A 21,847-nucleotide genomic window follows, 5' to 3' on the forward strand; every position below is an offset into this window, starting at 1 on the left:
TTTTAGTGGTTAGTTGTTAGTAAGTATTAGTAAGGAAAACCCCAAAGCATGCACACTGTACTTATTTACACATATTTACAAACTAGGTACACAATGTCAGACTGCCAACTAATTGGTCTGACAGTCTTGGAGCCAGGCTGGTGGCCGGTGCTCTCGGGTCAGCCGCGTTGGACGTCGCACTGGCGACGGGCTCGTTGACTGCTGCTGCGGTATGCCAGGAGACAGTGCCTGCGTCCTGGGAGAAGGAGGCTGTAGCACGGCAGGCTGCAGCTCATTAGGGAGACAGCGGCTGCGGCGTGGCAGGCTGCAGTGCCTCAGGAGACCGCAGCTGCGGCGTGGCAGGTTGCAGCGCCTCAGGAGACCGCGGCAGCGGCGTGGCAGGTTGCAGCGCATCAGGAGACCTCGGCTGTGGCGTGGCAGGTGGGTCTGGTTCCCAGGTGCCTCTCTCCGGAACCCTAGAAAGCTTGGAGGCATTCCACGTACGGCAGTCTCCAAGTCGGAAAGAGGCTGGTTCCCTCCTCTAGATCACCTCAGTTGGTGAAGAAAAGGCGCAGCCTTGAAACGAATGGACGTTTTTTTGATACGACAAAGCCGCCTACCGCTGTCTTCGTCTTCTTGGCGGCTCTCCTTTTGTCCGTGTAGTGCTTGCTGCTTTGCTGCTGACGCCGAACCCTTTGACGAAACGCGCCAACTCCTGGGCTGGATCTTCCGCAAATGCTGGTGCTGAGAAACCCACGACATCCAGCCTGGTTCGGGGCATTCTACCATGCAGCAGAACTGCTGGGGCGACCCCTGTGGTGGCGTGCGTAGTACAGCGGTAAATGGCAAGGTATTCTGTGACAGCTTGGCAGAGTGGTCATCTTTTGAGGTGTGAGACTTGAATGAAGTTTTTCAATGTGCGATTGAAACGTTCTATTTGCCCATTGGCTTGGGGATAGTATACTGAAGAATGTGAAAGACTGATGCCTCTGTTTTGCAGGAAAGTTATGAACTCACGCGAAGTGAACTGAGGTCCATTGTCACAAACGATCTCTTCCGAGTAACCTTCACGGGCAAAAACACTTGTTAAAAAGTCTTTCATGGTGCTCGTGGACACTTCGCTGCAAAAATACACCTCTGGCCATTTAGAATGGTAGTCAATAAGTGTTGCAGCAAATCTGCTGTTGTAAGCTGCATGCTCCAAAGGACCAACAATGTCTAGGCCAAGCTTTTGCCACGGTCGCTCAGGCCATTCAACAGGTTGCAACAGCGCTGGTGATGTTTTGGCGGACTTATCTGCCTCCAGGCAGATATGGCAGTTTTTTACTGCCATTTCCACTTGCTTATCCATTCATGGCCACCAGAACCGCTCACGCAGTCGCGCCTTCGTGCGCGTGATACCCGGATGTGTCTCATGCGCAGCGCCGATGATCTGAGCCGTGAGGGAGGATGGAACAACGAGGCGCTCTCCACGCAGTAGCAGGTTATCGACAGCAGAAAGTTCTTCCCGAATGGCGTAGAATGGTTTCGCCTTTTCTCGTATAGACTTCTTTGGCGGCCAAGAACTCAGCATGAATGACTTGATGGTTTCCAGGCAACTGTCGTCGAGGGCGACCTGCCTGAACTTCTCCTTAGTCATGCAGGCTAGCTCAATGAACGAGACAATTTCTTCCTCCTTAGCAATCTCTGCCTCCGAGGTAGGTGCTGGTAACCGAGAAAGTGCATCTGCTACAGTGTTTGTGGACCCCTTGCGGTATTCAACAGTAAAATTGTAGCAAAGCAATCGTGCACTCCAGCGTGCGATTCGAAGTGGGCGTCTTCCATGTCCTTGTGACGACAGCAAGGACACCAGTGCCTGGTGGTCTGTTCGAATTGTGAAATGGCAACCTCACAGGTACGTGTGCCATCGCTAACACGCCCAAATGCACGCAAGAGCTTCTCGTTCACCGACGGAATATTTTCTCTCTGCAGGCGACAGTGTACGAGATGCGAAAGTGACTGTGCGGTGCTCGTGGCCACTTTGTTGCTGCAGGACTGCTCCCAGCCCACAGGTGGACGTGTCGGTCGACACAATGACTGGCAATGACGGATCGAACATCTGGAGGACTATACTCGAAGAAAGCATTTCCTTCTGCATCTTCTGCTCTGGCACATAGAGGTTCTTGTCAATGACCTTGGAAATAGGCTTGATTTCCGTCCCCAGTTCCTGCTCTATGCGGTGCAGCGAGAAGCGGTCAACATAGGTGATCAGGTTGATGGCTGTGCCAAGGTGGCCGAAGCACCCGGATCTGCCGATGCGGTGCAGATATATCTCTGCCATCTTTGGGAAGTCGAAGTTGATCACCACATTCACAGCCTGGATGTCTATACCTCTCATGAAGAGGTCAGAGCAGACAAGGTTCCTGCCGAGACCAGCGCGAAAGTCGTGGAACACACGGTTACGATGTTGCTGGGACATCTTGGCATGGATGTAGTAGCACGAGTAGCTAAGCTCCATTATCTTCTTGGCCAAAAGCTCCACCCACTGAGTGGAGTTGCAGAAGATGATTGACTGGTTGATTTGCAGCTTAGAGAAGAGAGTGTTGAGGCAGTGAACCTTCTGCCTTTCCTGAACGAAAGCGTAGTACTGGGTCACACCTTTCAGGGTCAGCTCGTCCATCAGGTTAATCTCATACAGGCTGTGCAAGTGCTTCTTCATAAACTGCTCCACCGTAAGTGGGAATGTGGCAGAGCAGAGAAGAATCTGCCTGTCAGGGGGCAGGTAGCTGATTACCTTGTCCAGCAAGCCCTTGAAGCCCTAGGAGAGAAGCTTGTCTGTCTCATCCAAAATGAGCATGTTGCAGTTGTCCATCTGCGCTACTCTTTCTTCCATGAGATCCAAAATGTGGCCAGGTGTCGCAATGATCACGTGAACGTTTTCATAGATGCGCATGATGTCATCCTTCAGGTTGGTGCCACCAGTTGTAACCATGACCCGGGCCTCCAGGTGCTTGGACAGCTCGATGCAGATTTGACTGGTTTGGAGGGCCAACTCGCGAGTGGGGACAATGGCCGTAGCTTGGATGTGATCCTTTGTGACGTCTATCCGCTAGAGCATGGGGATGATGTATGCACCCGTCTTGCCAGTGCCGTTCTTGGCCCGAACCAGGATGTCGCGCCCTAGGAGTGCAATGGGGATGCTGGCTTCCTGGATGGGAGAGGGCTTTTCCCACCCCTTCTCAAGGATACCCATAAGCAGCTCCCGCTTTAGGCAGAAGTCCTCAAATTTGTTGTCCTTGGTGTCTGTGACATCAGATGTTCTCTTCCTTAGATCATGGGGAGGTATGACAAGCTTCGATTTCTAGCAACCTTCATCGACATCCCTAATGTTGTTGGTGTGGTTTACAGTCTTCTCAGTGGAATGGTTCCCAGAGTTTTCTGCTACTGTGGACATTGTGGACTCCTCCAGTGCGCCGCAACTATGGTAGAAGGCCGTTATTGAAGCGCATGTACTGTAGACTCAAACGGGCAGCATTCACTGTCCTTTCAGCAGGCGCACTTCCCGATGCACGATTTATTCTCGGCACACACATCGACTGACGTCTGAACCCAGAAAGAAAACATTAAAATTTAATTTGTTATATTTGTGTCCCGGGGGCACAGCTTGGGCAAGCCCATGTTGTTGCCATAGGCAGCCTGCACGCAGCACCAGCCCCAGTAAGCAAGGCGCAAATTTATGGGTCACCGGCCTTGTGCACAGCACTCCTTTATTCTCAATTCTACACCCTCGCAGCTAACACACCTTCACTCATTGCCGCACCCACCCGTTTTACCCTCTCTCTCCTTTAGAAGAACCCTACCTATATATACTGTGCCGAGGAAAGCATGTGTTGCCTTGAAAAAGGCACGCTTTCACCTTGTTCTCGTTTTGTTCATTGTCTTGAATTTCCATCTCCCGCCTTCCCTCTGTTTTGGTTATATACGTGTTTATTACACTGAGGTCCCACTGTAGCATGCTGGTGACACATGCTGTGAAAAATTACTACTTTGGGAGTAGCAAATTCCACCTGCACTATCACTGTCCTGATGTCAGCGCGCACGCAGCACGCAGCAGCTATCACAGAGTATCTGGTGGCTATCACTTTCCCTTCCCCGCTTTCCCTTCTTCTTACCGTGTGATTTGGGAGGCAAGAAAACCAATGCCCCAAGACAATAAAGCTGGCTTTTTCATTGATGGCATCAGGAGTGCTGATGTCTGGTCACTTCAAACACGGCTCACTCTTTTGGTTAAAGTACAACATGTGATCACACATGGTCTCACCTGCCATGGTTGCTTAGTGGCTATAGTGTTGGGCTGCTGAGCACGAAGTCGCGGGATCGAATCCCGGCCACGGCGGCTGCATTTCAACGGGAGAAAAATGCAAAAACACCCATGTACTTAGATTTGGGTGCACGTTAAAGAACCCCAGGTGGTCAAAATTTGCGGAGTCCTCCACTATGGCGTGCCTCATAATCAGAAAGTGGTTTTGGCACATAAAACCCCATAATTTAATTTTTTTTTTCCTCACACATGGTCTCACCTGTGCACTGCTTCCACCAATGCAGTGTGGTCGACCCCAACACCAGCCACCACCATGCGTGACGGAGTGAAGTGGTGGCTCAGGTAGGTGTACAGCACCTGGCGCCCAACCACGGCCACATTCTCCCGTGGGCACAGCTTGGGCAAGCCCAACGTGTTGTTGCCATAGGCGGCCTGCACACACCACCAGTCCCAATGAACAAGGCGCAAGTCTGGATGAGATCAAGAAAGCAGTGAGAGCTCGGACCGTAGTGCATGGCAGTGGACTGACAAAGGGGCTGCTCCAAAGAGGTCATGTTATGAGAGCACAAAACGTGTTGCACTAGTTAGAATGACAGTCTAGGCCACAGAAAGGTAATCCAAGTAAGGAGACATCATTCGATACAGACAGTGCTTGACCTTCCCAGGCCAAACTGTTGTGAATTCAATGTTGCACTTGCACAGAACATGGTTTGTTTTCTTGTTTTTTTTGTGACTGCAAGCTCATGTACTGTACTCTTGCAAACAAAGGACTGAAACTCTATAAACATGATCTCCGTGTGGATGAATGCCACAGTTGCTGCATACAGCATCCTAGCTGTATAATGCATTGCCAAAGCATTTCCATAGTGACAATTCGACACAGGTCTATTTCAAATTTGAAATTATGTAAACTAATTTCTATAATCCTGTGATATACTATGCAAGTTTTGGCAGAGAATCGAGGTGCTAATTTGACCACAATTGGCGTGCAGTGTTGTTTCATCTGCTTCCCATGGCAGCCAACCCTGTGTGCACCAATGTTCATTTTGTAGCTCATACTCTCCAAGGCAATGCTGCCAAGGTGCAATGAACAGCATGCATTCATATTTCTTCAAACACCGCTTGGTTTCAAGGCGTAGCATTTCCTGCAGGATAGCTGTATCTTGTACAAAAAGCTTACCCTGCATGGCACAAGTCATGCTGCATGGGTCTTTGTGACTGTGTCACTGTTTTTACATTCACTCATCTTGCCGATTTCTCACAAAGAGAAAAAAAAAAACGCATTCTGTGCTTAGTTGCCCTATGCTTAAGGCAGTGAGAATAACTGGAATGTATGCAACCAGCCTTACCCTTGGCTGACTTGCAACTCCTTGGGGAAAAAATTATTTAGATTCTGAGATCGCATGTGCCAAAAGCAGCTTGTTCTGCCATTGACCCCAGCAGTTTCCTAAAGAAACCAGCCCGCCTGAGCTATTCTAAAAAGCATTACAGCACCTTTGTCCAACAAGATGTTTGGATGACTTTGTGAGAGTGTAGCTTACCTTAGGCACATAGCAAAACAGGCAGCTTAACCCTTTGAAGCTTTTTGCCGTACATGTACGGCGGCGGTTTTCTGTACCGCAAGGTCTTTGCCGTATGGGTACGGTTTCGACCGTTCGTTTGAAATTTCGTGCCATAATGACAACGCGTTCTCAGTGGGAGATGCTGCCACCTCTTAGAACTTACAAGAAGCGTTTTAAATTTGTGCTACCTTGTTGCAGAGATAAACAAAACTGATTTCTAGCTTCAGCGGGTCACGCAAACTGCAGCAACACCCCTTTTGCAGTTTCGGTTTCGCCGCATGATCGCAACGGAGGCGCGCGAAACGTGATCTTTCTCTTTGTTGGCAATCTCTTGAAGGGGTTGCGGAACTTGATTTCTATCTTCATTGGCGCTACTCTTAGCTTGTTTATCACCGCCGCTTGTGACATATTCTCGCTCTTAGCGGCAACGCACTTTCGCGGTTTTGGTTTCACTGCGTGATTGCAACGGAGGCGCGTGAAACGTGATTTTTCTCTTTGTCGGCACTCTCTTGCAGGGGCGGCGGAAGTTCATTTCAATCTTGATTGGAGCTGCTCTTAGCTTGTTTATCACTGCCACTCACGAGGTATTCTTGCTCTATGCGGCTTAGGCAAGAGGGTGCCTCAGACCTCTGCCCAAGGCAGCCGCACGCAGAGAAGATGTCATGTATGTGCCAACACAACTTGTCGCTCCAAGAGGAGAACAGACACGCATTTTAGGTGTGCAGAGTGCGATAAGGCGCTGTGCATAGACCCGTTTTTCAAGGAGTACCACACTCTGAAATACTATTGAACATTTTGCAGTTCTGAGTGATAGTGACACCAAAATACTTAAATGATATTGCGCGACATAAAAACAACACGGACGTGAAAGAAGACGACACACCTTTCACGTCCGTGTCGTTTTTATGTCGCGCAATATCATTTAAGCAATGGATTACCAACTTGCCCGGAATGCTGCTCTCATTAAGACCAAAATACTGTTCCTAATTTTTTTTTACTATTTATTCCAGACTTTATACATTTTATACATTCAAGATCCACAATAAAGTAATTTGACCACCTGGGAAAGTTTTTTTTCAAAATAATTCGACCCTCAAAGGGTTAATTTCCCTCCAAGCTTCCTGTCTACACCTCAAGGTGGCCTGCATTGTTCTACAGGAGGACGTTAACGCTGGACTTGTTGATGCTTGCATGATGTAGTGCAGTGTTGCAGCATGAGCAGCCTATGGTTGCAAGCCACACATGTGGCCCCCTTTTCCACTCCACATTAGTCGCTTCTCTCCCAACGCACACAAGCCCTTCCTTCCTCTCGTTAATCACAAGGCAAACCACTAAACTTCCTTGTACATAAATGTTTTCACGTGAGCACTACCCACCCTGATTTTCTTGACGCGTACAAGCACCCTTACAAACACTCCATATGACAAAAAGCCACATTCCATTTGATGCACACATTAAATAATGGCATGATCTATGATTTGCTGCTTGTTCGACAAATCAAGGCCTCATGCCACGATTACGGAGTCGGTAGCTTAATGCAAGAAAAGATTAACCAAAATGTCACATGAGTACTCCTTTAACCCTTTCAGTGTCACTCACATACTGGCACATTTCCTTACTTCTGTTCCACAATGTCACTGAGGTACCCATTCTCCACTCTCTCCAGTCAGACATGTGCAATAACACAAAGGTGGCAAGCTCCATCTGTAGTAAATTTCAAAAAGCATATTTTCTCATCAGTTTGTTTACTCAATCTGGGTTTGAATGTGGTAGCGTAAGGGGCCCCGTGCCGCAGAAAATCCGGTGTCCTGTGTCGGACATTGTTTCGGCAAAAAGATTTTCAAACCACCCTTGCCCAGGCCCTCCATGTGGCACAAGGCAGTTACTGAACTAAATGAATTACTCAAGCTAAAATATGTGGAAAAATCGTAATGTATCGTTTATAGACAACCTACAGACATCATAGCCTCGGATTGTAATTTGCTTTGATCTTAGCCGATAGGCTGAGGAACGATAGCTAGATTGTAAGTTGAATTTATGGGAAAACATAATTCTGTGATGCGAAAACTCAAAGAAACCCTTTTTCCAGCGTTTCTACCATTCATAGACAGGCCATGGCATCCACCATTTGTGCGTGCCCGCGCTAGAGTATCTTGGAGGCCACAAAGCAGCGTGCCTGGTTCTTTGCAATACCTCCAGATGGTACTTGCCTCCGCTGCATCGCGGCCCACACAGGAGGCTGCGTTTTTACCAGAGAGCCTGCCTTTGTGCAGAGTGTTCGCGGCCAGCGTTTCCCGGTAAACATTATGGTTGCATGCACTCCAGTTGCCGGGAAGCAGTCAGGGATCCTTGAATGCTATCGTGTTCCACTTTTAAAGGCGAAGCTTAGCGTCCTCCAAATTTTTGTTAGTGTGCTGTGGAATGCACACCCTCGTGGGGTGGTTGCGCTGCGTAGATCGCATATCCACTGCAGACGGGAGCGGTGGCTCCCGAATGTTTTGCACCACAAACACACCGAATCCTCATCGAAATATTCATGTCGTAGTGCAAGGCCACCACTCTTGCGTGTTTCTGCCACCTTTTGTACGTTTTTTCTCTCTCTTGTCTTTTTGTCCTGACAAAACTAGGTAAGAGGTAGAAAACAAAGATAGATATGTGAGGAATAGACCCGGATGGAAGCGCCCAAGGAAGTTTTGGATTACTGCAAGTCAATTTTAAGTCAGGATATTCTATGGCAGAAGATTACTATTGTGTCTGCAACCCTGTGTGCTGAGCTTGAATGGTTGGCAACAAGGACATTCCAGGACTATGCGACAGTGTGTGCTGATGGTGCTTCGCCTCTGTGCGCGAATTCATTAGTGTTGTATTGCTGTGTAACCCAGTGTGTCCGAAGCTAGGGGCTTCGCATATAAAACCATAACGGCTGACAATGAGGCAAATCCACCGAGATGGCAGCAACGACAACAACAACGTTGGGCTCCATGAGAGAATTCATGCCAGGATCTGGTGAGGTGGCATTGACTTTGTACAGAGCGGGCCACTGTTAGAGGGGACATTGGAGTGCATGGCGTCTGCTCTGCGCCACCACCGGCTGGCAGGTACCACGAGCTTCACAGAGGCGCAGTGAGCGCAGTGGGAGGTGCTCTTTTGGCATCTGCTACTGTGTGCAACCGCAGCGACTGTAGTGTGTGGTGCTCGTTCATCGTCTGCTACCTTCTACCACCGTGCTTCGGATCGTCACAAAGCAACCCATTCACACATTGTTAAAGTTGGCTGGAGACTGCCTGGTCACACTCAGATAGCTAGCCATTGCAAGACTGAAGGAGAATTGGACGGTGCAAAATATTACCTCACAGTTATTTTTCCTGTTTGACGTTACGAGACAAACATCAGAATTTTTTACAGATTTCTCTACGTGGCACAACTATATTAGAGAGCATTTCTCCATGTATAGTGGCTAGCTCATGTGCACTAATGCATATTTGAGTTGCTGCAGTGCATAGGCCTTTAAAGAGCATTCAAAAGAATCCACAGCGCTAAGCTCGATGGGGAAACGTATTGGTTTCTATAACCTGTTAAGCTCCTGCAGTTTCAGAGACTTCAGTAACAAGTGGATGCTGAAGTTTACCAGGATGGCGAAATTGTTCTAAAGCATTAAGTTGTGAACATTTACAAATGGTGCCTTTGTTGTTACAGTAGCCATTTTAGAATACGACTTCAAAATACTGATTGCTACGACCTCTATATTAGGACTTGACATCAAAGGTGCTCTTAAAAACTTTAATCTTTCCAAGCTTTAAGAAAACAAAAGGGTAATCCCCGTGCACTGCTCAACATCTGGTCACGTCGCCGCTTGCCTCCAGCACTGCCTTCATTCTTGAAGGAAGATTTGCATACAAGACATCAATGAAGAACGAATTTTGCTTCAAACATTCCCATTCGGCCTTGACAGTGCTCCAAAGCCGGTCTGCGGAGAGCCCATGCAGGCACTAACTTGCTAGAGCCTTCCTCATGGTTCTGCAAACATTTTCTATGGGGTTCAAGCTGGCAGATTGCGGTGGCCAGCTCAGAACTTCCACTTGGTGACACAGCAGAAGTGATAGAGGTTTTTTTGCATTGTGTACAGGGTAGCTGTAATGCGGGAACAGGAAGTCATGTGGCTGGGAAGCACCATTTGCAGCATGAGGAAGTGCAACTTGTTCGATGACGTCAAAGTATTTGATGGCCGTGAATTTTCCTTCCAGCTTGGCGAGAGGCCCGAGGCAGTCCTTTGTCATGCAGCCCCACACGCTGACGGCTGTCCTTCCGCTTGCAGTGACCCGCTGGATGTCTTCTGGACTGTAGCTGAACTACGAAATAACAGAGGTTCAACAAGCACGTCGTATGATCCGCAATGCGTGCAATCAGGCAGTGCAAGTCGTGGGTCTTTTCATTAAACTGGAAGTTTTTGCATACTTGACACTGCATCATCACGCTCAGTATCTCTGCAATATCTAGGGTTCAGCTTATGACATGCAAAGATTTTTACAAAATGGAACTATAGATTCCTTCGGAAAACTCTATCCATAAGAAATGACACTGCTCTTCCTAGTTTGTTATATTTGTGACATAAGGAGCTTCTGAAATGTAATGTAGTGTTATGTGTCATCGCTGATACCATTGCTATATATTAGCCACCATTTCTACACATTGCAACTAGAAAAAGATTGACTGCACATTTTTCAAGCTACCCTTCAAATAATTACATGGGAGCAGTTTTTGCCTGTTGTCAACCGTGATAGGCTCCGTGTGATAGGAGAGGTCGGATTCCATAAATAATACTGTATATTGTTTTATGGATCATCATCCCCTTTTACAAACACTTCCAGGAATTTTCAGAACCAGAGAGACAAGTTTCCAGCTATCAATAATGGAAATGAAAAATTGTGCAAGGAGCAACATTATAGTAAAGGTGTATATTACCAAGTGCAGTCAGGGCGCCAAATGCGTGTCTTCTGGTCCCAACAGGTGGTAAAAGCAGACTTGTTTGTAAAGACGACCCTCTTCTAATCCTGCGCCATCCAGCCTGCGTGACACTCTGCAAACTTAAGCCGCTTGTTCCTGTAAGCAGTGTGAAGGGGGATCTTCTGTGCAGATGTTCCGCTTTTTAACCCTGCCTTATACAAGCAGCAATTCACAGTTGTCTTTGAAGAATTCAGTCCAAGGTCTCGTTTGGTGCCTTGAACAGTAGCCCGAGGTCTGTAGGCCACAGCAGCTACAATGGCAAGGTCTCCCACATGGCTCGTAGCCCAACGCCGTGGCTTCCTAGGAGTGTCCTTTATGCATCAGTTGCTCTTATAAGCATGAACAATTCTATTAACTGCTTTGAGTGGCCTCTTCATTAATCCTGAAACAGCGCACCAACTGTACTTCCCTAGCCACAGTTCAACAATATGTTGGCTTTCATCGTATGGCCCTCAAGCCATCGTGGAATAGCAGAAGTCGACGTGTATACTAAACTTTTGCTGAAGTGGGCAATTCTTTATGTATCGATAAGGTGAAGAAAAGGTGTTAGTGTCATTGTGACATTTATCTCATTGTAGATCAATCCCATCACTTTCCTTCCAGCTGGAAGGAAAGTGCCTGCTTTCATGCACGAACTAGGCGAGCTGCTTTTTTCGTGACGATGCGAAGCACGGCGGCAGATGGTAGCAGGCAACGAAAGAGCACCACCCACAACGCTCACTGCGGCTGCAGATGGTAGCAGACAACGAGAGATCACCGCTCTCTGTGCCTGCACGAAGCTCACTGCAGCCACTGGCCAGTTGTGGTGAGGAGCAGACGCCACATGTCCTGGTGTTGTCGTTGAAAGTGGACTGCTCTGTACGTCAAAAGGCTCAAATTTTACTTCAAAGCAAATCACATAACTATAGAAGAAAAGAAATGTGCCGTGTTGTGCACAGTATGTGGGCCAATGACGTGCACAGTCATTCGTTCACTGTGCTCACCAGCTCTGCCGTTGTGCACGAGCTAAGCTGACATCATCAAGAAGCTGTCAGTGCATGTCAACCACACGCCATCCATCAGTGTGCAAAGGTTTTGATTTGGCAAGCGTGACCAGCAGCCAGGCGAGAGCATCGCTGATTATAGCACAGAGCTTTGTCACTATCAGAGCACTGTAACTTTGCGACTACCTTGGAAGATATGCTCATGACAGGTTGATCTGTGACCTCCGGTATGATGCCTTGCAGCGACGGCTCCTTTCTGAGCCCGAGTCAACCTTTGAAGTGGCCCAGCAAAAAGCATTATAAGCAGAACATGCCCACTGAGAGATCGAGAATATTGATGGGGTGACAACAGCAGAACTATGCTGCATTCAGAAGGCAATGGTGGCGAAGCAAGATACTGTGAAGCCCAGGCCAGACAGCAAGTGCTTTCGCTGCGGAGGATGTCATGTGCCAGACTTGTGTCCTTTTCGGCACATGCAATGTCACTATTGGAAGCAGCGTGGGCACATTGTAAAAGCTTGGCGGCAGAAAGCTCAGCACTCTTCGCCAACGCCCTGGACGGAAGACAGCAAGCAAGCTAGTCAGCGCTGCGGTGACGGGACAACGAATGTGTACGGTGTCTTCCAGATAGCAGGTGAAGAGCCTGCATTTCACATCACTGTCAAAGTCAATGGATGGTCTTTTGAGATGGAAGTCGATTCCGGAGCTGCGTGCTTCGTAGTCAGCAAGAGGACTCTGCGGACACTTTGGGTGTCCAAGCATAAGTTTCAGCTATGCGAGTTGCAACTTCGTATGTATAGCCAGCAAGACCTGAAGGTGCTAGGCTTGGTGACAGTCCAAGTCAACTACAAGGGCAGGTAGGAGCGGCTACATCTAGTCATGGTCAACCGAGCAGGTGTGAGCTTGCTCGGCCGGGACTGGTTCAAGGCTCGTTGGATTGATCTGAAGGTTCATCAACTGAGAATGGACAAAGTGAGCCAAAGCCCATCCCTCACTAAAGTGCTAAAAAAGCCCTCAAAGGTTTTTCAACCTGGTCTCAGGAAGAGCCAAGGGCTGCCGGTAGGGGTGGAAGTGCAGCCAAACGCACAACGCAGATTTTTCAAGGCCCGGCCCATTCCCTTTGCTCTGCTTCCACGGGTGGATGAAGCCCTGGGGCCGTATTCTGTAGCGGTTCGCTTTGGAACCGGTTCAGTCTGGCTGTCGACATTGGTCGGCGCTTCGTTGTCGTCATCCCTGGTGGGCGGGACGACAAATTTTGTTGACGTCACACAGGTTGCCAATCATCTGGAAAGGAACCGGTTCCCTGCTACGAGAGGAACCACGGAGAAGTGGTTCGCTCGAGGGTTGCGCGCGGTGGCGAGCATGATGTCGAGGGTTGCTAGGGCAACCGTGGCTGCCGGCTAGTCTCGCGCCAGCTGACGAGCCGGCACCTAGACGAGACGAGACAGATACAGCAATGGCGGCTCCTTTGGTTGTGCTGCTGGCGACGAGAGGCAATGGCGCGACGCGTTCGGCATGGCCGAAGAAGAGTTTCGAAGGCATTTTAGGCTCTCCAAAGACATAGTGCGACGTCTTTGCGATGAGCTGGAAGAACACCTCGGATCTCAAAGATTTCGTGGTGTCAACACTACGATGAAAGTGCTGTGCGCGCAGCGGTTTTTTGCCACCGGGAGCTTTCCAGTGCGTCAGGAGTGAAGAAGCGATTGCACTGTCGCAGCCTTCAGTCAGCCGGATCATTACGGCTGTCGCCAAGGCCATTACGATTGTGGGCAAAGAAAAAGGATGGGTTAGATTCCCATCCACGGCACAACAGAAAGCCGCCGTCAGCTGCTGGCCCAACACACACGACGCCTTTGCTAGGTAGGGGTGCTCCTCGACAAATGAAACGAGTATTTCGCGCTGCCTCACTGAAATATGAGGACCCAGCCGCCTGTTTTTGTGCGACGACATCGTTTCGGTTTCGGCGCGCGAACAAATCCAAAACGTAAACAAAGTGAGGCAAGTTGTTTGCATAACGTATGGCACATCACCTAGCGACTAAATAAGAAAACAACACAAATAAAATTACAACTCCCAGTAGCCGTCTGCGCTGCAAGCTCACATTTATTACTGAAAATTATATTTGCAAGTGTCCTATACAAACCAATGTTTTTTATCAAACCAGCAACATCCTTCAATTGCTATACCATCCCTCAAGTACAAACCAAAGTGATGACGTGATCTTCCGGCAGACCGCAGCTCGTTGATTGTTTCTCCTCACACCGCCCCGTTCCACTCTTTCTCTGAGTGACGTAATCCCGACGTAACAGCCGGACCGAACCGGTTCCAAAGCAAACCGCTACAGAATACGGCCCCTGAATAAACTTATCGGGCAAGGTATTCTTGAGCCTGTCCAACATTCCCAGTGGGCCACACTGATCGCAGATTTTTCAAGCCCCAGCCCATCGCCTTTGCTCCGCTTCCATGGGTGGATGAGGCCCTGAATAGACTTATCGGGCAAAGTATTCTTGAGCCTGTCCGACATTTCCAGTGGGCCACACTGATAGTTGCTGTAGTCAAGAAGGATGGCAGTATACAAATTTGCAGGGACTGCAAAAGTACTTTGAATCCTGTGATCTGTTGGGAAACATATCCCTTGCCTACACCAGAAGAGCTGTTTGCTGAGGTAGTGGGCTGTTCCAAGTTCTCCAAGCTTGATTTCAGTCAAGTGTATCAGCAAATAGTCGTTGACAAGGAAACTGCTGACCTTTTGACACTTTCAACTGATCACAGACTTTTCTGAGTAATGCGTCTGCAGTTCAGAGTAACAGCAGCTGTTGCTATATTTTAGTGGTACATGGAAGAGCTGTTTTAAGGTATTGAAAGTGTGCAAGTCTAACTAGACGACATCTTGGTTGGCGGCAAAGATGAACATAATGGGCAACTTGAAGCAGTGCTACAGAGCATACAGGATAAGGTGTGCGACTGAACGAAGAGAAATGCGCCTTTCGCATGGATGAACTTGAGTTTCGTGGGTAAAAAGTCAGCGGGGCAGGCATCCAGCCAACTGATGACAAGGTGAGGGCTCTGCATGGTGCACCAAGCTGTAAAAGGAGCTGCAGGCTTTTCTGGGAGCCTTCTACAACAGGTTCCTGTGTGGAACTGCGCACACCCTCGTACAGGTTACTTGATGGCAGCTGGAAGCGGACAAAGCAAGAAGCAGAGGCTTTTCATCGAGCTAAGCAGCTGCTACAATCGTCAACCATCCTTGCCCACTACAGCATCCAGAAGCCACTACTACTGGCCTGTGATGCTTCGCCGTACGGGCTTGGAGCGGTGTAGGGCCACGTTGATGATAATGGCTATGAGGTGCCAATAGCCTATGGCTCCCGAACAATGACGGCAGCAGAGAGGAACTATGCACAGACGGACCGAAATGCCTTGACCATAGGCTTTAGCATTAAGAAGTTCCACGAGTTTATCTACGGCCACTATTTCTGCGTAGTGACTGATCATAAGCCTCTACTGGGATTGTAGCACCATGCAAAGCCAGTGCCAGAAGTTTTTTCATGAAAGATGTTACGATGGTTGCTAATGCTGTCTGCATATGACTAGGAATTGGAGTACAGGCCCGTGCAAGGCCTCGGAAATGCAGATGCCCTTAGTCAACTGCCTGGAGCAACAGAGACAAGCTTAACTGAAAAAAAATTGGGCAAAGTGCGAATGCTGGAGACAGGGCCTGAAACTGCTTGGGATGTTCACAGCTCGGTGCAATCAAAGTGACTCAACCTTGGCTAGAGTTCAACATTGGGTTGTGAATGGTTGGCCTCATGGCAAACTACAAGAGGAATTTAAGCCATTTATTCATCGGCAGCATGAGCTTTCAGGGTAGCGTGGCTGTCCTCTGCGGGGCAGCAGGGCGATTATTCCAAACCAAGCAAAAAGTCATGTTTTAGAGTTGCTGCACAGCACACATCCTGGTATTGTGCACATGAAAGCCTTGGCAAGAAGCCCGGTCTGGTAGCCAGGAATCGATGCGGACATTGAGCGAAAGGTGCGAACTTTTCAGTGCTCTCAAAAGACAAGGCCAGAATGTGCAAGGTCATGTCCCTGGGAGGACCCTAATAGACTTTGCAGGACCATTCCGATGAACTGTTCCTCCTGATGGTCGACGCGCACTCCAAATGGTTGAAAGTACTTCCTCTGAAATCCATGTCATCAGCAACTGTGTGCCGCAAGTTGCGTGCTTTGTTTGCAGTGCATGGCATCCCAGACACTGTGGATTCAGACAATGGAACAGCATTTTGTTCAGAGGAGTTTGAAGTGTTCATGCGAGACAACCAGATCCATCATGTCAGTGTGGCACGTTACCACCCATCTTCAGGACAGGTTGAACACATGGTGCAAGAGACCAAGCAGGTTCTGAGACGCATGAGTGGTGGAGACACGACCACAAAACTGGCTCGTTTTCTTGTAAGCCAACATGTTCTTCGACACTCAACAACAAGCGATAGTCCTGAAATGCTGATGGGCAGAAGACTCCACACTGCACTGGATAAAATGCGCCCAGATCTGCTGGGGGAGATGAAGGATAAACAGGAGAAACTGGCACAGCAAGGCAGCCAGAAGGTGTGGTACTTTGGAGTATCAACAGCCCGTGTTCATCCAAAATTACTTGGAAGGTCCCAAGTGGCTGCCTGGCATTGTATGCAACATTACAGGACTTCTGTCATACATGGTTCGTACCAAAGACGGTCATCTTTGGAAGTATCATGTTGATCAGTTAAGGAGCAGAGAGTGGAATGAGTATCCTGTCAACCTCTAATTGTGTTGCAAAATAAGACCGTTGGCCAGCAGCTGTTGCTTCCGGAGCCTCGTGAACATTCCGGGGAGCAAACTGTGCCAAGTGAACGCGCTGACATCCCGGAGAAACCAGTGGCCGAGTCGCCCATATCATCACCTATCTCACACCCGGTGGAACTATCCGAGGCATTCGAGCCATAAGAACAACCTGGCCGTTTTCAGCACATCAAACAACAGCCACGCTACCTGGAGAACCACATTGGCTAGGGGGGGGAGTGTTGTGTCTGCAACCCTGTGTGCCGAGCGTGGACGGCAGGCAGCAAGGACATTCCGGGACTATGCGATGATAAGTGCCGACGGTGCCTTCCCTCTGTGCGCGAGTTCCGTAGTATTGTATTGCCGTGTAAAGCAGTGTGCCACGAAGCTAGTGGCTTCGCTAATAAAGTCATAACCATTACTGTTTCAGCAAGAAATTTTATTACAATAATCCATAAATACTACATTGTATTATATACAATGAATATTACATTTTTAAATATTCGTTGTGGAACAGAAGATACCTGTTTTGAAGCATGTTAGGTAAGGATAAACATGAGTGAAATATGTACAGGCAAATAAAAAAAAAAGGTGTTATTTGACTTTGTAAAACACTATTGGGTTACGGGTAATTAGTTCTACAGAAACATGCAAGGTGGAGGAAAGTTCACTAAAGGAAAAAAATGTCATATATCTGACCAAGAAAACCTACACGTGTTCCTTGGAGAACCCTGTTAAATTACATATTGGACATGCCAACTAAATGTGGCCAAGAAAAAAAAAAGGGGGGATTTACGAAACAGCAGCCCACTGAACGTTGATAGGCCTTTGTTATTGCTTGTCAAGAGTTTGTTTTTTTGTGTGCACAAGCAACTAATATTTAAGTAATTAGCTAACATTACTTACCTCACTTATTAGACAAGCTATTGGATAATGCCAATCCTAGGTTGCTTTAAATTCAGTTATCACTCATGTTTCAACATCCTCCACAACATTTTCATTGACATCTCTTCTATTAGGCGAGTTTATAAAATGACCTAATTAGACATATTAGTGCACAGTGACCAAAATATACTGACTGTGACAACCATAAACAAGTGAACACCGTTCTCGTAATGCCCTCAGTTATTTTTTATTTCTTGGTGGCATTCAGGTGGAACAGCATGAAACTAGAGAATAAATGCGAAGTTACTTGGTTGGTCATTGTATGTTTGCTGCCAGTATTGCACATAACTTGGTGAGCAGAAAGAAAAAAATTCTGACATTTATGAAAAGAATAAAGGGGAAAAAGTGTTCAGTGGCTTTTCGATCAGCATCACCGACCAATATTTTGCACAAGCTTGATTATTAAGGCTGTCGCATATAATAAATGTAAAATGGTGATCGATATATTGTATGCCAAACAATGGTTTCTTAATAGACTCGATCTGCGCAAGTCACATCACAAACATCATTGCAAGCAATTGCTGCTGTTCGCATATACTCCGACTCTTTACTTTTTAGGTAGTCTAAAACTAAAACTTTACATCCTCGGTTTGCGTTTTGTAGTCACAAAAACTTGATTTTGCACGGCATGGTTGTGCAGAATACAGAGTACCCACAGTACAAATTTGAGGGATCATTACAGTTGCCACTGGATATTTCTGGTCAAGAAGTTTCATGAAAGCAAGCAGCTCGTTTGTTAGCGTGCCGCATTACCATACCGGTAACCAGACGTGGTTCATCTTTGAAATATATTTTAATGTTACACGCATGGTGTTCACCATTAATCAACACAGATTTATGAATAGGGCATACAAGCGAGCCCTAAAATGTATAACTACAGGCTGTACAACTTGCTCATTCAGCTGGGAGCGCAGCTTTCTTTCCCAGCTGCCTCATAAAAGAAGCACCAGTTCAAATCATCGTTAACTTGTCCACATGTTACACAAATGCATAAGACTTATAAAAAACATTCACAGTGCATTGTACAGTGAAAGCTCGTTAATTCGAACTTCAATAATTCGAATTTATGGATAATTCGAACTGTACGATTTGGTCCGGCCAAGCTCCACAGAAGTCTATGTATAATAAAGTCCGTTAATTCAAACGCGAGAAGGTTCCCTCACGGATAATTCGAACTACGCTCACCTGGCACACGGCCAGAGAAACGCGCCTACTGCCTACACACAAGGCTGTATTGCCTCCGAAACGGAGGGAACGGCGAGAGGAGGCAAAATCGGAAAAAAATCTAACCGACGCGGGGTCAGCCAGAAGGCAGCGGCGGCTGACGCCTCTCCGTTCTACGTAACCTCCGAGACTTCTTGCCCGTTGCGAATCTCGGAGGCTTTGCAAATCTTGTACAGCTGCCAATGTTGTGCGGAGATGGCACGGCACGCTCCAAAACACAGCGAATCAAGTACGTCGCAGCTGCGCTTGCAATCAAGAACCAACGAATCAGGGCCTTCGCCACCTTCACATGTTCAGCGTCTTTGTCTCGGCAGTCTTCATCGGTTGTGCACCTCTGTTTTCAGCTTAGGAGGTATCAGCCGTCGCGATTCATTGTGATGGTGTTAAGCCTCGGCTAACGTTCGTTTCGGTGGACATCGGTGGTGTGGCACAGTCGGACCCAGAGCTTCGACTTGAAGATGGCGTGTGCCCGCGGCATACGCCATCACTTTCTGACACGCCAAATTTCTGACATGCCCTTCTGCTTCCAAATCGCAGTGTACTGTTGCCCTCCTTCACTTTCGTTAGTTCGAACTTTCGTTAATTCAAACTGAAGCGGCTTCCCCTTGCGGTTCGAATTAACGAGCTTTTACTGTATAGCACAAAGGATTTCCGTTTTACTACAGCCAAATTAAAATGCACCACCAAACACACCCACACTACAATGGTGCCAGGCACTGAAACAGACTGCTCTAGCTTGGTTTCTAAGGCGAAATGCTGGCAAAAACATGGCTGTGTAGTTGCCACTGAACATACAAATCCCGCAACATTCAGCGACTTCGTTCGATGTTTGGCACAAGTTGGTGCAGTTCAGCGGTTCGGTGCATAATGGCGCAACTGGCATGGCACTTCCATCCATGAATAGATAAAATAAGAATCTGTGTCATTTGCACCCTTGTGAATGACCAAAAATAAACATTTGTGTTTATTTTATAATATCCGAGAAAATACACCCCACATGGTGGCTTGTCATCTCCAAAAAAGCCCGGCAATGAAAGGGTTAAATACAAAATGCTAGGCATTTCAAGGAACAGCTAGAGGAAACAAATCTGTTTGTTGTAGTAATATTTTAATGTAATGTTTGCTGTAGTAATGTGCAACTTTACATGCTTGATACCATGTAAGACACTGTCTTACATGCATCAATGTCATCCGTTATGTGTTACAACAACATGGGACACCGAGGGTCAAATACACTGCTCCGAGACATCGGTTTACGAACTCTTATTGGGTGTGTTCAGATAAGATCGGCTAGGTATGCCTGGTGACCCTTTTCAATTCTGATCAAAAATATATTTTGCTCCTGAGTGCCAAGACGAAATAAATCTTAGTTTTGTGGGGAAAAAAAAACATCTGTCTTCGTGAAGAAAATATGGAAGTGCCCGGTCAAGCAAAAGTGCTTTTCGCGAATTTTGCAGTATCCGCAATTTGGACTCTGGGAGCACTGCGAGTGCTGCTAGCTCTCAGTTTGGCTTCTCACAGCTCCCGGATTCACAGCACCCGGTCCTTTTTCATGATTTGTGCGAACTTCTCCTAGCGAATGTGCAGTATGACTCGCTAACCACTTCTGGCACTCATCATTTCCTGACTGCTGGAAAGTAGGCCTAACTTGTCAAAGGTACCACCATAACCAGTGTACCAGCCCGACTGCTGCAATAGGGAATGCCAAGCGGTGTCTGTGTGTACAAGTGCCAATGCCACTCTCAGCAGCAGCTCTACGTGCAAAGCAAATGGCGTCTCATGCCACTTATCGCCAGTCTTCATGAACACAGACGCTTTGGCCCATGAGGCCGCTGCCTTGAAAGCTCCTGGTAAACGTCTCTCTTCACAAACTGCCATGGACTTAGTGAACAAGAGTCGACCCCAAATGTGAAGCATGCATGCACAACCCATTTCCTGTGGCCTGACATGCACACACATACAAGGCCATCATCAAAGCACGCGCCTGCATCGACCTTTCCGCTGTACCATCGTTCAAGCCGCTCCAGATGCATGTCTTTACAGGACGGGGTTATTCCGCATCCATCAACAAACAAATACAGTGTCGGTGTGGATACTGTCACTAGACGCGGTTAGTCGACTTCAGCAGCTTAGGCAGATTGTTCCTCCAGACGGCGAGACTTAACCTGTCCAGGCCTATCAAGCATCGGACGTCAACGTATGTGGTCGCTAGAGTCGACCCAAGGGCAGAACAAGACACCCTGCACGGTGAGCTCTTCTGCCCCCAACATATCATTGTTGCTGCACGCCACACGGGAAAGAGGGGTTACTTGTGTCATCAATGTCCAAGGTCCCTTAAGCCCACTGGAGAAGATGTACTACTATGGCTGTATCCTTCGCCTTTGACCTTTCAAGCCTGCTGTCATATTTTGTTATGGTTACTACAAAAAAGGGCACATGAAGGCATCATGTCCTTACACACAACTGGGTGCTGACACAGACGCAACAGCTGGCTCCAATTTTCGCTGTGGCCTTTGGAAGTGTGATGACCATGACATAATGTCACCTGAATGACTAAACGAAACAACACGCGAGAACTTCGGCATAAATGCCAACAGTCAAATGACCAAGACCAATCTGGAGGATTTAGAAACCGATGACTATCACGTCATGGAGGTCACGCCTTCCATGGAAAACAAAAGTTATGCTGCCATGGTCAAAGAGCCGCGCAGGAGGCTTTCACCGACAAACTGAGCCTCCTCCTTCGCAAATGGAAACACCATACGATCTCGTATTATTGGATATGAGATTGGCCCGACTTCAAGAAGAGATAGACCACCTTTGGCGCCACCGAGAACTTCTAACAAGACGAACGGCAACGCTATGCACAATGTCGCATGACACAAACATCCAGTCTTTTCAACAACTGCGTACTTCGTCTGCTGACCTGACACCTGTGAAACTCCTGCAATTTTTGGCCACACAGCTGATGTCACTGTCGCAAGTTGTGGCCTCCAATCTTCCAAAATAATGTTGTCACAACACTCCCAGCC

The 21,847-nt window shown here is 47.7% G+C and overlaps 1 protein-coding gene and 1 pseudogene across 6 annotated transcripts in view; both read right to left on the minus strand.

Moving 5' to 3' along the window:
* The window catches only part of LOC139048163 (mitochondrial-processing peptidase subunit alpha), a 364,881-nt gene that overhangs the window by 264,985 nt on the left and 78,049 nt on the right, over nucleotides 1–21,847 (minus strand). For all 6 annotated transcript variants that reach the window (XM_070522712.1, XM_070522716.1, XM_070522715.1 and 3 more), the window contains exon 7: nucleotides 4,539–4,711. In XM_070522712.1, coding sequence (XP_070378813.1) covers nucleotides 4,539–4,711 — 173 coding nt within the window. The remainder of the gene's footprint in view (nucleotides 1–4,538; nucleotides 4,712–21,847) is intronic.
* LOC139047471 (ATP-dependent RNA helicase me31b-like) lies at nucleotides 1,331–3,538 on the minus strand (annotated as a pseudogene).

This window comes from Dermacentor albipictus, chromosome 7 (assembly GCF_038994185.2).
Source record: "Dermacentor albipictus isolate Rhodes 1998 colony chromosome 7, USDA_Dalb.pri_finalv2, whole genome shotgun sequence".
NCBI lineage: Eukaryota > Metazoa > Arthropoda > Arachnida > Ixodida > Ixodidae > Dermacentor > Dermacentor albipictus.